At 38.6% G+C, this 16,195-nt stretch overlaps 1 protein-coding gene across 1 annotated transcript in view; it reads right to left on the reverse strand.

Moving 5' to 3' along the window:
- The window catches only part of CNTNAP5 (contactin associated protein like 5), a 292,078-nt gene that overhangs the window by 35,646 nt on the left and 240,237 nt on the right, over positions 1-16,195 (reverse strand). Inside the window, exons 17-19 of the mRNA XM_027678926.1 lie at positions 14,304-14,522; positions 8,221-8,460; positions 6,040-6,264 (exon numbers count right to left, since the gene is read on the reverse strand). Coding sequence (XP_027534727.1) covers positions 6,040-6,264; positions 8,221-8,460; positions 14,304-14,522 — 684 coding nt within the window. The remainder of the gene's footprint in view (positions 1-6,039; positions 6,265-8,220; positions 8,461-14,303; positions 14,523-16,195) is intronic.

A 16,195-nucleotide genomic window follows, 5' to 3' on the forward strand; every position in this document is an offset into this window, starting at 1 on the left:
ATCTATATTTATATCTGCAGCATTTATTCAAACATAGGAACTTGTGACCCTCTGTCCTTCCTCTCATTTGCACAGAAATCCAACGATAAAAATGACTTATCAGCTACAAAATGTGAGCTAGGACCTCCCACAAGGAAATGGGAACACATATTTTCTTCCTAGCTGACTGTCTGCAGTCCTTGGTCTAAGGTTTTATGCCAGATACCAGTAAAGTTCAAAGTCAGTCTGTATATAGGCAGAGCACACATCATTTATTGACTGCATGATCAACCTTTCTTGCTCAGTGTAATCCAATTACAGTTCCCTTGTTTTTCCCTTGTGGGTCTTCAGAACATCTCTTGACCCTTCAGTATGGCAAAATAATCTTCATGAGTACAAACATGTCCATGAATTCAGATAATGAAACAGATCTTTCAGTTCTCTTCTCTTGGAAAGCAGAGATAGAGATCTGCCAGAGTCCTTGGCTGAATGTTGTGGCTGCTACTCCTTTCAAGTTAGTTTTGCACACTTAGGGATTTAGAGTGCCATATGCTAACACAAACATTAAAAAAATTGGTCTTGGGTGCCAAGTCCGCCTCTTCCCTTAAAGACATTTTGGTGCTGGATTTGAAGTGAAAACTTTAATCAGCATTCCTATTTTCTGTGAAGTGTGCTTCCAGTAGGGAAACATCAAAGGCACCAGAGATGTTTCTAGCCACAGGAGTTTCTTTAGATAGAAGCTGATTAGGAGATCTCCTGCCACCCCAACCCTTTCTACTCATGGTACCACAGCCAGCCTCCCAATTAAGGCAACTGGGGAAAATTTCTTTTACATTCATCATTACCAATCAAACGGTCTCTGGCCCCTCACTCAGTAAATAACATAAGATTTCAGGGCCAACTACAACAACTGCATAAATTATATAGTGCTATCTACCGTATGAAATCATTTAATGGCTGCAAACCAGAGCTAGACTGGGAACAATCCTCAGTGACTCAAAGACAATTGCTTGTCTCCTCCATGGAGCTGTCTCCCACACTTCCCAACATGACTATCTTTCTTGCTCCTGATCTGTTAAAAATAACTACACCTGAACCTTGGCATCAATTTCCACTTCAGTCACATAAATTGTGCAGGTTGTTCAATGGCTATTGAGAGTCTGTAAGCCACAAGGTGCTCTCAAAAGGCAAGACAACTGCACTAGTAACAACATAGTCTAGAGGGTCTTTTGGCAGCAGTTAGTTAAGGTCCTGTGGTATCCATGTTCCAAAACTAGAACTCACAAGGGGGTAAAGAAAAAGAACCAGAAAAATAACCTCCCAGATCCATCTCAGTCTTTCAGTGAGTCTGATTTTACCTAATTATTTTAGTTTTGCTCCATTGAACTTCAGAGTGTACAGCATGAACAGAATCAAAAGATTCTTTGCCTGAAAGACTGAACTAGATTTTTTGCCTCTCTTTACCACTGACTGACAAAAGCTTTGGCTGGTGGAGATGTAGCTCAACAGACTTGAAAGCAAAAACCATAAGGAGAATTTATATGCTTTCAACAAAAAGGCTGCTTCTGACTTAGAGACAGGTGACTACAGGAGATTTTGAGTTTATTTAAAAAAAAAATCAATAGCTTCTCAATGACAATATTTGCTTCTTTTTTGTAGTGTTAATTCAGCTAACCTCTGTTACACATTTTTACTTCTTTTCCTATTTACTTCAAATATCAGCTGATTTCAAGACTTTATAGGGAAGTGGAGCTGATATAAGTCCTGCTACTATATGCTGAGCATTAGAGACCTAACATAAGAATTACTCAAGTTGTTTTCATTTGTACTTCTGTTTTTAACTGTGCTTTTTTCCTTGTCTGTAATCTTTCTATGCAACTTCAGAGTCTTGCTTTCCAAAAGAAATGGAGAACAGAGCTCAGTGTGATGGCAATAGGTGCTGGATAGGAAATAAAAAAAGGACTGAAATTGTTTAGTTTCTTATGAGATCAGATAATAAATACAGATAAATTTTCAATCACTCTAGGATAGTTTGAGATTCTATCTCTCTTCTTTGATGCTGCCTATCTTCTGTTTTTCTAGATTAGGATTCATATTGTTTCCATGGAGAAAGCCAACAAAACTGAGAATCAGATATTTGGGAAAACATTTTCTAGACAAAGTACTTCATCATATTCATAACACATTCGATTACTTGCAGGGCAGGAGGAAGAGTGGGGAAAGGAGAAGCACTAGCAGTTTCTTTCTTAACATTTTTCTCCCACATCAATTATTACCTTTAGGGAACAAGGCAAAAATAACAATATAAAGGCACTGGTAACTTTGTGAAATCATGTAAATGCAAAAATGTACAGTGAAAAGCTAGCCCGGGAAAGAAAAAAATATTCTTTTCTTGGTAGTATCTTCCAAGATGTGGATAATTTCTGTGGACTGGCACACTGAAAAGGCTAATTAGAGCTGTTTACCAATTTTCTGTAGCTTAGTAACAGGCACTGTAATTTGAAATTTCTACAGAAATAATATTAAAAATGCACTGCCAATTCTGCCAATCATTACAGTACTGCTAATCTTTTGGATGTGGGAACAATGGGACTATGTAAGCTTTACATACAAACCCATCTATATACATGTGTATGGATTAATAGATAAATGGATAGATAGATAGATAGATAGACAGATAGATATACCCCTATCTATACACAATACTTACACACATATACATAGGTGTAATTTAAAAATCCATAAGTACAATATGTAAGACTGGAGAGGATAATGCTCTTATATGCACACAATTTCCAAAAGCTCAGGTATGATTTAGAAGCATCACTAATGGTGGAAAGAATCCCTAAGTCATCTTTAAAAACATCAACTTTTGAAAACTTACCCTGAAACTGCCAGGACATGAGCCAACTGATCAGAGTTAAGAACAACCTCTGTGATATAGATGAGTTCTTTGGTTGGGAGCTGCTTCTAGAAATATTATCTGCCAGGCACTACTGAGCATTTCATTTTATAGTAAGTCATCTGAATGGGTGCAGAATTGTAGCTTCTGCATTGACATATGGTGGTACCCAACATCTGTCATAACCTTACCTCCTCCATGAAGCCGCTGCCCTCTAAGGTTCCAAGCACTGGAAGAGCTTTCTGTGTGGGCAGCATTGATCTGGTGTGTGAAGCCAGGAGGGAGTAGCTTTGAGTCTCCTTTTGTAGACCTGACATTGGCAGGTTGGGTAACTCTAAAGGAATAATTTCCTACCAGAGTTCTGGTATCTCAATCAATACATACTGGTTCTTCTAATGATATGACCATCTTTAGAGACTGACAGTGCAAAGAATGTTGGGGTTAAATGTACTTATTTATGAAATTTATTGAAACCAAATAATTTTACAGGAAATACTTCACACATGACTGTACTAGACCACAGCTGCCTATACAAGTCCACTTTCATATAAGCCCTTTTAATATACTCTAACTATGAATAATCCTTGCAAATACTTTTATTTCTTTTATGTTAAATATTTAACACAGGAAGTCTGCAATACAAGAAACATTATTTTCATTATCTCTTTTATTAACTAATAATTTGCTCAGTTATTTTGTGGATAACAGAAAGGAGGAATAACATAAAGATAAAAGAGGATACATGAGTAGTAGCTTGAAAAACTGTTCAAAAAGGGAAGTATTAAAGTATACATAGACTGTTTCAATACCGTTTCTTAACGAGAGGAAAGGGGCTTGGGATTATGGGAAAGAATATTGCTGCTCACCTCTTAACTGAGAATGCCCATTCCCATCTCTCCAGGAACTTAACCTTTATTTAACAAATCAGTTATCCAGAAGGGACCTGCTTATGTCCTACTATACTCTGCCAGACTCGGCAAGATTCCTTGAAAATGAGCCAACGAGAGAGATGGAATCACACTCACTTTTAGTGCTAAAAAGGACATTGATATTCATAGTCCAGTAACTTTATGGCAAGCATAAACCTCTTGGAGGAAGACAGAGTAACATATCTGAACCTTATTTTCATTGAAATAATTTCACTTCCAAAGGCTAAAAAGTAAAAGGATATGAAATTTAACAAATTATTACATTTGGGACAAAAGGTAGAGAATATACATAATTGAATGTCTGTCTTGAAAGAATGCCACAGAAGCATGCACAGAGTAATCCTGAAGGAGACTTTCAGGATTTAACAAAAGTCAGCTGGTTATCTTAATAATTCTTTGCATATAGGGCTATGTTTCATAGTCCAGAATTGTGGAGCCTGACATTCACCAGCCCTCTGAGCAACTGTCATCATCATATTACACGTGAGTAAAAGGAGGTACCGATCTGAAAAAAGCACCATTGTGTATATTGCCTGACTGTGCTGAGGGCTGCTGCACTTAATTTCAAGATGTACTGAGTCTCTGTCTCCAACTAAGTCAAAGCACAGATCTGCAGAAGCTGCAGCTGACACAAAGAAAGGTTAGTCTCCTCTCCTGCTGAGCTGCTACAAGCTATGTCCTGATCCCAACCCCTTCCCCAACCAATACTAGAACCCTCACTTCCAGAACTTCTCAATTATAGCTTGTGTATAGTGCATTTCATCAATAAAAGTCAATTGGCTCATGTTTCTAAGGTCCTTTTAGACTACTCTGGCAGTAATAAAGGTGACTTAAATGGATATTACATTTTCATTCACTTTAGGGCTATTTCTGATTGCCTGAGTGGCATCAAGAGACCTCAGTGTAACTGAGAAGCAGATTCCAAGGTTTCGCCTCAGCAGGGTATAACCTCTACCACCCTGGAGCTACACACTAAAATATTCATATATCTGAAAATCATAAACACTTGCCTCCAAGAGCAAATTACAGATGGAAATCTGGGACTGGACAGGAGAGGGTTAGGGTTACCTCAGTAGTCCCCCTTCCTTGGCACAACTTCACTTGGAGTAAATTGGTTCAGGCAGTTACTATTCCAGCTGCCTCTCCAGGGATTAGGACACTCATCCCTTGCCAGCCTGAATGCTAGCCACATAACATAACCAAGAGAAACTACTGCAAAATCCATACAGAGAATAAAACCAGTTTTGGTTGTTTGGGTTTTTTTCTTGTTTTTTTGGTTTTTTTTCCCCCTTTTATAGTTTCATTTGACAGTACTTGAAAGCATAGTTATTTTGGAATTTGAAAGGCTTCAGAGTGGTCTGGGTCATTCGGTCAAATGTACATATTCGACCACATGACATTAACTTTCTATTGTTCTGCCACAGGCTACTGACTCACCAATAAGCTTACTCATCACTTCCAGTGCTCCAGTGCCTGATAACTCTTGAATAATTCAAACATTCCCATTTGCCTAGGATGACGTTTGTCTGGAGTGATTTTTCTGAAAGCACTGCAAGGACTCAGGAGTCAGTGTCTTTCTGAGAAGACACAAGGCCTGAGCCCCTAAAATCTTTAAATGTTTTCAAAAAATCCCCACCTCATGTACCTTTTAACAGAAAATGGATTTACACTTCCTGTTTTGGTCAGTAAACCTAGAAAACTTTGACATTTTCTGGCTTTAATATTCAGACGTACTGACCATATTACATTGAAATAATCCAGTGAAGAGCAATACATGTGCCAAGACGGAATGCAAAAGACAAAATGCTAATATATTTCTGCACCAAGTGTTCCTGTACATACATGGTATTTCTCATTCCCTTATCTTGGTGGCCTAATGGACCACAATGTGGAATAAATAGCAAGAAATTGCTATTACATAGTCTTGCCAAATGGAAGTCAAAGTACATTTTAAGCCCCAACAACATGATTACTCAAAGACTGAACAGGCAAGTGTAGCCAAATGCCAAATAAAGGGACATGAACAAGAGTAATGGCCATTTTCATGAACCGAATATCTTGAAGTTGATAAAGTTGCAGACATAAAAATGAACTTTAATCAGCGCAGAATTCTATACTATTCTCACAAAAAAATCCAAAAACCAAAAAACAAACAAACCAAAACCAAAGCAACAAAATCTTTACAAAGTTACACTGGTCTCACTTTGGTAGCAAATCAAGACTACTTACCATTCTTGGAGAGAATCACGGCCAAATATTCATGAAAATAGGTGTTGATGTACAGTAGAAGACTTGGGGTATGTGCTGTGAGAAAGCTAAATGCAATATTCTCCTTGGACATGACAGCATCCGCATAAATGGCAGAGCTTGAGGTGCTTGCATTTTTTGTGACAGGATAAGGTTCTTGGAAAATATAGGTAACAGAAGTGCCGGCTTCAAATAATGCAGAAACCTCTGAAAGCATATGTAAACCAAGGGAATAATTTCAACTACTGCATTTTCAAATCTCCCAGGAAGGAATGGATGTGAACTGACTACCTCAGAAGCAGAACATTGCAAAATGCCCCTGACCCAGCTGACAACAGTATTCCTTCATTTGGATAAGCAGTGTGTCCTTCCTTACAGTCAGTTTGTCTGGTACAGGGAAGGATAGTGAATGGAGACATAAATTCAACAATTTTAGTGCTAGAATCAGAGCTCCACAAGATGGAACAGCCTGAAATGTCTGTCAGCCAAATAAATGCTTATTTCACCACCTTCCAACAACTGAATATTCTCTGTAAGGCAATATTCCCTGTCTTCCCCCCAACAGTAAAGACAACATATTTGTTCTTTCCAGTCTCCTTTTTAAACAAATTCATTATTAAAACAACACATTGACCAAAGACAGCTAATAAGGAAAGCTATCTTTGGTAGCATCAAATGAAGAGGAACATCTACCTATACATGCTTGGATCCTGAGAACTCATGCTTCTGTTTTCGATATAGACAACATAGTCTGGCCATGAATGACACAGATGGGATAACAGCTGAGTTTTTTCAGTAAAGTCAGGATGGTAACTCTCCAGTAGAGCAGTTTCACCTCTACAACAGCATCTCCTAATGGGATAATATGTGGGTATTTGGTATGCCTCTTGTGACATCCGTGCCAAATCCTCAGCTCACGTGAGGGAGCATAGTTTCATGGACTGCGGTATAACTGCCCTGGTTCCAGCCAGGACAGGGTTATTTTTCCATTAGCCAGGAGGGGGCATGGCCAGGAGCCAGAGGTTATTCTATGCCAACTCACATCATTTTCTGGGGTTGGGGGAAGAGGTCCCTTCTGGGTCAGTGTAGCATGGGGAGAGAGCGGTCACCGGGAGTTTCTGTGTAAATTGTTCGCTTCTTTCTTGTACCCTCTATTGTTAATGTCACTTTTCAGTTTTTAATCTCGTTGTTTCCAGTAAATTGTTCTTATCTCAACCTGTAATCTTTACCTTTTGTGCCTCGAATTCTCCTCTCTAGTCCACTGCAGGGGAGGGAGAACGAAAGAGAGGGGGGAGTGAGCGAGAGCATGTGGTTCGGAGTGGTTTCAGTGGGAAAAATAAATTGGAGAACACCACTCCTAAACCATGATAACAGCTAAGCCAATTTACAGCAGCAGATGATGCAGCCTACTCAGCAAACCCCTCACATTTGTGAGGTGAGGGGCAGCCATGGAAATTAAAAATTCACACTGCATATTGCTGTCACCGAGAAGGAATTTTGTTAGTTTCAAAAAGCATGCTCTCTAAATTAGAGGTTCCTTATTTGCCCTGCTCATTTTTCTGGTGTTGACAGCATCTTCTACAAGCCACCAGAAGGGTTCAGTGAGGACACATTCACCAAAGACTGAACCATGCAAATCAGTTTTCTCCTGAACGCTTCATGCTTATTTTAAAAATTTCTTAACGTTTGGATGGGTTGTCACAGAAATGGCAAAAGAACATAAAAAGACTACCTCTTTTTGTCACATCATTGCTCTAAAACTTTGTAAAGAAAAGCTCTCAAGATTTTTTTAAGGTGGACAAAATGGGATGAGGTTTAAGAACAACTAAACTAAATGTTCAGACATGGGCAAACACCTGTATGAAAAAATTCAGCCCTATTTGTTTATGTCTGGGGCAAGTTATATGCAATGGAATACAGGAATCATAGTGGGATATAGTTGTAAACTTTACTGGTAGAGCTGACACCATTTTAATTTCTAAGGCCAACACTGAAGTCAAAAAAAGAAGGTCTTGTAGCCTGCTTCAGATAAACTCTTAGTAATGCTGAAGGGACAGCTGATAATAGAATGTATTGTAACATAGGGGACACCAAGCTGACATGAGTGAAACGCTGCTGTAATTCAGAGCCCACTGAAGATTAGAATCAAAGCTTGTTGCCTACCTTCCTTGCAGAAAGGTCCTTCGTAGGCTGAGTTGGTACAATCACAGAAGTAACCAGTATACTTCTCCACACATTTTCCTCCATTATGGCACAGGTTACCATAACTGCTGCAATGCCCTGGACATCCAGGTTTAACACCAGGTGTCATTTTAGCTCTCTCTTCAAGGTCAAGTTTCTGTCCATTTAAATGCAGAGATCGAATACATCCCAAAAAGCCCTTCTGCCTGGAAGCTGTTCCTCCTGAAAAGGAGAGAAAAAGGGACATTCACACATTGGTGAGTCTTCACAGTAATGAAAGCCATGAATTTCAATCCAGAGGTACAAATATGAATCGACAATTTTTTAAAAAAATATTATATATTATATGCCAATACATAAAGTGGCAAAAGATGACAGATGGACAGACCTGGGAACTAAAGGTCTCTATTTTTATGAAAGGACTAAAAAGTTGTATGTGACACTTTCTTGTTGCCATTCTTCTCTTTTTTGGCTTATCTACTCTCCTGTCTGGCATTAAAACTGCAAATTTATTTGGGAGAAAGATCAGTTTCTTTATTGTATGTTTGCATATCACCAAATACACGAGAAACCCAAACCAAAAATGTTGTTGGTTTTTTTTTTCTCTTTGTTGCCATAGTACAGAGCATAAATAACACCCCAATCCCAACAGCAGGTGAGTTACAAATGCTGATGAGTCCAGATAGCAGGAATGAGTCATGTTCAGCACCAGGTCTGCTGGCTGAAGGGATATGACTTGGGTCAGAATTTATGAATGACTGCCCAACCTGACATGGTACCTGTTGTAGCAAGAAACATAAGTTCAGGTCACAGATGTGTTATTTATTACGATTGTTAAATATAATTGCATTTCTTCCTGAAGACCAGACCTGCTTGGAACTATGCAAGAGGGCAGTTCAGTCTCTACAAGCTACCTAGCTTTGCATCTGTCCAATGAAATTGCTAACAGTGTTACAATGAAGGTGCTTTTTCCATAAGAGGTGGTCTCTGAGAATGATAATAATTACAATTGTTACTCTATGAAAATATAACCATTTTTCTTATCATAGGCTTTTTTTTGGCAGTTGCCAGTGTTTTGCTTTTGAAGATACTGCAATTTCACTTGCTGCTAGGAAATCTAATTGTGGTTCAGGAGTTATCAGCATTTGCAGACTCTGAAATGTTAGCTTTATTGGTGATTCTCCTGCAAAAGTAGTATGAAAGAAGTTATTCTTCTGAAGAAGTTGGTTCTATATCAAAATGTATGAAATAAAAGATTACATCATTTGATAAGCCCTTGCAGAAGAGTATCTGGGTTTTTTTCATAAATTAATAAAGTGAGACTTCTGCGAACTAACAGAATGCAGTAACAGTCTAAAAAGCAACCTCACCCAAACCCTAGTGTTCTGCAACACTGTGCTTTTCTTTCTGGAACACTAATAGCAGAAATACTGCATTCAAATTAGAGTAATTGAACTATAGATAGTATGCATGAGACATTTATTTCGTGCTAATTTTCTGATACCTTTCTCAGAGAAATAAATATTTTCAAATTTCTCTTTAGCCATTCTTAGCTATTCTTTACAGGGGAGCAAATGTTAGCTCACTTATTTTAGAGGCCCTCTGAGGACAAGAATCAGGCCTTCTGCATTTGCTGCACTGTGCACACACAACCTTTTTGCTTGGAGATTTTGTTCCAAAACAAAACATACCATATAGAATTTTCAGTCATGTCCACATAAGTAGAAATGTGATTTCTTCCTTTAAGGCTACTGGTTACTTTGTTTTCTTTTGCACAGGAGGAAATCACAAATATTACAAGGATAAATGACAGTTTCCTTGCTTCTTCTCTGCACACATACAAATCCCAGCTGTATCGTATAAAGAATGAGTAAAAAGTATTGCTAACTGTTCCACAGATGTCATGTTTATTGCACTACCCACATTCTTATTGCTCTCTAAAGCATTTGGAAAGTCATGTAAAGTTTCTCACTCTTCTCTTCTAATGTCTGGAGAGTATAGGGCTTAACACAGACCAATTATATGATCATAGATCCACACAGTATTGCTTAAGCAAATCTGTTTATTATTTTGGGCAGTTTTCTTCAATTCATTAGATCTAATCTTCATACACATTCCTGCAAAGCAAAGAAAAAATGGAAAACAAAAAACCAAAACTCTTCCCCAAATCGAGCTTTGCAGATTCTTCCTACTCAAATATGCCCGATGCACTGGACAACTCAGTGTATGAGACCTAAATGTTTTATTAAGGAAAACAGATTTTAGGATAAGCCTACGGACCATAAACACCGAAGTTAAGGGTGTACTGTGTTGAGTGGAGGTGACAGTCAAATAAGCCATGCTGTTTTCAGCAAGGTGTTTATGCAGCTGAATTTTACTGAGGAGCCTTTGGGCAAAGAGAGAATCTGAGAGGAGGGGGTAAGAAGCTCATAGCGTAGCTATGAGCACTCATAGCGTAGCTTGGTGACACAATTGGCTAAATAATTAATATTTTAGCAATGAGTTCAGGATTTGCTTTAAAAAAAAAAAGGACTTTTTGCTGGAAAAAACTGGATTAGGGAGGCTGAAGCAGCGTGAATAAGTATTAAGAGCATCCTTGATTTATGTAACTGATACAAAGACAAGCAAAGGGCAGAGAAGTATAAGAATCATAATCAGGAGTAGGTGAACTTGCTGTGATATTCCTCAGGAGACCTCCAAGTCACAATTGTTAGTCTCAAACTGAAAGATGTACAAAGCAGACAGGATACAGAAAGAGTTAGGCGTTAATTCCTCCTCCTGGCCTCCAAGGAGCCTACAGATGCCTTTAAAACCAATAACAGTAAACAAAGTATACCCCTTCTTTTCCTATCCTTCCTTCTGTCTACAAAGAAAGTTTCTCAGATGTTGAGATGTTGTTGGGGTTTGCTCTCCCTGGGGTACGACTGCCTAGAATGGACAGAGGTGGTTCACTCAAGGATTCATTTGTTTCTCAGTTGTTCCCAAGACAGAACAAGGAACCCAAGCACTTAACTTTGCCAGTGTCCATAACATACCAAATGAATAGCACAAAAACTTCTGATCAAAGCTTTATTCATCAAATTAATTTCTCAGGATTTGTACTTTGTTTCTCTGATATTACTTCTCTGAGTTCAAATTCTGTTCTCAAAGAGGCCTATGATGACTGTCTTTCCCCTCCCTATGAAGGAGTCTTATGGTCATGCCTTTGGCACTAGGTAAGACAGAACTTCATCTCAGACTATGTCATGAGAGGAGATAATGACCCATTTCCTCCAGGACCATAAGGATATGCCAGGCACAGCTGCACTACACAAAAGATTGTCCCACATTTTGAGTGCTGAAAATGACTGTCCGTCGAAAAGAATGATTTTTGCCTGCCCCTTCTGAGCAAGTAATGTGCCAAATTGGCTTGTTACTGGGCAGTTTGGTGCAGTTGATATTACCTAACCTGAACATTTGTTTGGGGTTTGGTCTTTTCACTGTACTTTTTTTTTTTTTTTTAATTAAGAGAAGAAACATAGCCAGGTATAAGGATGTTCATGCTGTGACTGAGGATTATAATGCAGCCTAAAGCACTTAGAAACCCAAGATTCACTAAAAGAAATTGAGAAATGGTTTTCTAACTCCTTTAGGCTGCATTACAGTCCAAACTTGTTTGAGTGTACTGGCAATACAAGTCATTTCTCCCTTCCACTTCCCACACACAGAAAGCTACCTCAGAAGCCTGCCACAGAGAGTCATTAAGACTGGGAACCCCTTAATCACTGTCAGTAGGCAGAATGCTGCAGAGACAAATATGTTGTGGATTATAGAGGGAGTAGGGAGTAATATTATGTGCTGTTGCTTCTTTCCAATTTACATTGCTGTTTATGTATTTATTTTTCAGATGGGATAAAATTCACTCTGCATGGTTGAGGTGTTAAATCAGTAGCTTTTTATTAGAGATTGGAATGAGACCTTCACTAGAAACAAACTATGTCACATCTGTGTATTGTTGGAATTCTGCCACATTTCCTTGGAGCACCCAGGGACAAACAGTATCAGAATTAGGAAGCTGCCTAGGTTTCCAACTATTCTGACAGCTCTTAGAAAATCTCAGAAAGTCACAGAGAATTTTGGCCTTCCATATGGCAGAGTTAAGGGCTGAAAAAGCACTCTCAAAAACATTTGTTTTTCTGCCCCTTTTGTTCATAGTTCAGTAAAAGTGTGGATGAACAACTGAATGCAATCTATTTATTTCTCGGCGAGAACTTTTCACTTCTTGACTGAGATAAATACCTATATCCTAGAGTTTTCTGTAGATATTAGAAATATTAGATATTAGATATCAACCGGTCCAACCTGTTCCTTAAAGCATAGCTACATTCAGATGAGGTACAGATTCACTTCACCACCAAAACCGATGGGACCTTTTCTGCACAGCTGTTACCCATCCACTCAACTCCCAGCTTGTACAGATGCCTGATGTTATTCTGCCACAGGTGCAGGGCTTTGCATTTGTCTTTGCTGACAAGGGTTTCTGTTGGCACATTCTCTTGTGAGGTCCTTAACTACCATGGATTTCTATGATGCAATTCATCAATTATGTCACTTTAAAACCACCATAAAGTTGGTTCAGGTAACATGTTCATTTTGCTGAGGCTGAGAAGCAAGCTTACTGGCAGATACTGCTTTTCAGATGTGGAATGGTAAGCAGTTGGTATATATGACATACCTAATAGATGACCTATGATAAACCCTTCATATTTAGTCTTTTAGAAAGATACAACCAAAACATTTCAAAAGTCTATCCAGTCACTAAATCTCCAGTTTTTCTAACTGGAAACAGTAACTTGGCTAAAAATCTCTGATGTTTCTAAGGTGTCTAGCAGCCCAACCCTATTGCCTTCAGGCCTGGCCTCCCACAGAACATGCTCTTAGGATCAAAGTAGCATTTAAAAAACAAGGGATTAGCAGCATGCTTCATACCAGAAAACAGAAACCTTGCATTGTGACAGTCTTAAGCCTCCTGTGAGTTCTTCAGTGAGCTCCTCTCCAGCTGAGTCTAGCAGAGATCATTTTAGGTATAAATCAACTGCTATGTGGGAAGGACTCCTGACATTGATGCAGCTGTATCTATTTATTACAGATTAATTCTTTGCATTCAGAGCCCAGTAATTACTGCACACATACACAATAAAAAGCTCAAATAAATACCCTAAAATCTACTTAAATCAAAGTGTGTGAATACACAAGTAAACTATATTAAAATGAATTGACAGATTGAGGTTTGCTACAGCATTTCAGCTAAGTAAGAGACTCCATTTTAAGGAAGGAATTGGTAGGTACCTGAATGGCCTTGCATAAGAAGCGAGATACAGCCCACTCCATCACTGAGCAGATTACTCAGAAAGACAGTGTTTGAATATGAAAAAGAGAGGATTCCCCTTGTAATCCATGATCATATTATCAAGCAAAAGCTAGTCCCAAACCAGGTTTCTTTTGCACAGGTGGTAGGGAAACAAAATATATGCAGAGATGTTTTTCTCTTTTAACTTTTTTTTTCTCATTTGAAAGATCACTTTTAGATAAACACCTGTGTTTCCTTTGACTCTGTTCATAGTTCTCTCAGTCATGGACTCAGTAGCCAAATAAGGGTTTCAGTAGGCACATTTGAAGGACCAGACTTTAAAGACCATACTTTCAATCAGGCTTTGCCCCAGAAATTTTTATGACAAATTTGTGACTTTTACATTATGTCTAAAGAGAGAGATCACATTTTCTACAGCAAATTACACAGCCAGTACTGCACAAGAAGGAAGACTATCAATTCTTTGGCAATAAATACCTTTCAAGTGTTTGACTCTAAAAATACCATAAAGTGTAATATGCTTAAACTATGGTTAGTGCTTTGAGTGTAAAGGCAGTTGTTTGGGCTTACTTTGTGTTGCCTATGAAGGAAGGGAAGAAGAGAAAACAAAATTAGGTCACCACATACAAGGTCAAAGGTGAGACAATAGCATTCATTACCAAAGTATGGACACAGAAATACTGTTGATATCCACAGAAACCCTTATGGTCCCTACCAACAAACAACTGGCTGTTGAGCTGCAAGCGGAAGTGCCCCTCAGCAGGTGCTTCCAGGACCTTCTTGGGGAGGCTGTCCACCTGGAGAGAGGTTTGCTTGAGGTTCCTCTCTGCTCGGATGTAGTGCCACTGGTTGTCATTCAGGGGGCTGGGAGACTGCACAGTGGCTTCTGTGGGGCCATTCCCGACATCTATGGAGAAGGTGATCTCTTTGGGGGCTGGAACAGATAAACAGATGTGAAGAAGAAGTGAAGGTCTGAATTAAATTGTGGTTTTGACATCAAGAAATCTTACATAAATATAGGGTTCATTAACTTTTATGTCAGCAAATAGTACAGGATCATTTACCTCCCATCTCCTACACAGCAGCTTATACATAAATTTAAGCCTGCAGCCTCACTGTTTGATCTCTGCTGTGATTACACTTGGCTGTGGGTACACATCCTTTTTTGTCATAACAGTTACTGTGCTCTAGAAATGGGAGTTCTCTTTCTGAAGTAAAAGTGACAAATGCTGCACAAAAGTCACACAATGATACCAAAAGATTTTGGACAAAAAAATAATAAGATGGGAGAAAGGACGAAGAATCTCCTTCCGACTAAATCTTTCAAACTGCATGTGCTTAACAATAACATAACTTGGCTCCATTTGGGAGGAGAGAATCCTACAAGCGTTTGTTTGCCTAAGTCTGACTCAAGAAGCAAGAAAAAATAGATGAGCAACCTAGTTCATTGGTGATCCTAAACCAAATTTGTATATATAACACGTCCAGAGATAATAAGGCACTTAGAAACAGGACAATAGTTGAAAAACAAGCCACATAATGGAGTCCACCTTGCTCTACTGGAAGCCTGAAGGAGGCTAGAACTTTTTAACATTCTTGCTACTGATTATTTTTCCTCTTCCTAAAATGCTAAATGCACCAGGAGACCAAGAATCAGGTCCACAGATCACAAAACCAGAAGGTCACAGACTAAATATTCATAAAAAACCTGTTATTTCAAGCCTCAAAAATTGGATAGGTCTAGTTTTGGAAGCTGCTTCTTAGATAGTTAAGATAGGAAATGCTCCATAGGGATAGGCAAAGATCAATTCTGAGCCTCTGCATCTGCTAAAGAGCCGTTTCCCTTTGAAGCAGCTGGTCGGTAGAGCTTCCTTGATACAAGGCCTTTAGGCTGCAAATTCCATCTGGCACGAGGAAGCACAGCATCAAACTACTGATGAGAAGCCTAAGTTTAAAAGATTTTTTCCCAAACTTTTAAATAACTCATTTCTCTAGGAATACAGATTTAACACACATCCAGAAGCTTTCACTAAACAATCTTCTTAGTTTACAGTGTTTGTTACATTTGATGCCATTTTTACTTCTATATCCCTGAGAATGAACCACAGTACACTGAAGTACAACCAAATTGGACTTTGATGTGCAATTAACAGTAAATCATACCTCATTACCTTGTGATAATGCACCATGACATTTACCATTGGTTTAATGAATCGAAGGGCCTTAGGGTCCTGTTTTATTAATTTTTATGTTGGGGTTATTATAAGCATATTATCAAATGCGTAGCACTCAGTTTGTTTTCCCTAAGCTTGACAGAATTTGGAATACAGAAGTCATATTTCATGTCAAAGCCACCGTACTCTTTTACCACTGATAAATATTTGAAGTTGTCAGAACAGGAGTGAGGCAAAATCTCACTAATTAAATTTCCTGCTATTCTCCTTTATATGCTGAGTAGCAGTTACCTCACACTCACTATATTTTCAAGTATTCAAGACTCACTACAACTGTGACTGACTTATCTTGCATTAGTGTCCTTCCTTCATAAACTCTCACCTTGTAGCTGTACTATACATACTCAGTTCCTCTGAAATTCTAGGACTGCAT

The sequence above is a fragment of the Neopelma chrysocephalum genome, unplaced genomic scaffold (genome assembly GCF_003984885.1).
Source record: "Neopelma chrysocephalum unplaced genomic scaffold, ASM398488v2 Primary Assembly neopelma1_44, whole genome shotgun sequence".
In the NCBI taxonomy this organism is placed as follows: domain Eukaryota; kingdom Metazoa; phylum Chordata; class Aves; order Passeriformes; family Pipridae; genus Neopelma; species Neopelma chrysocephalum.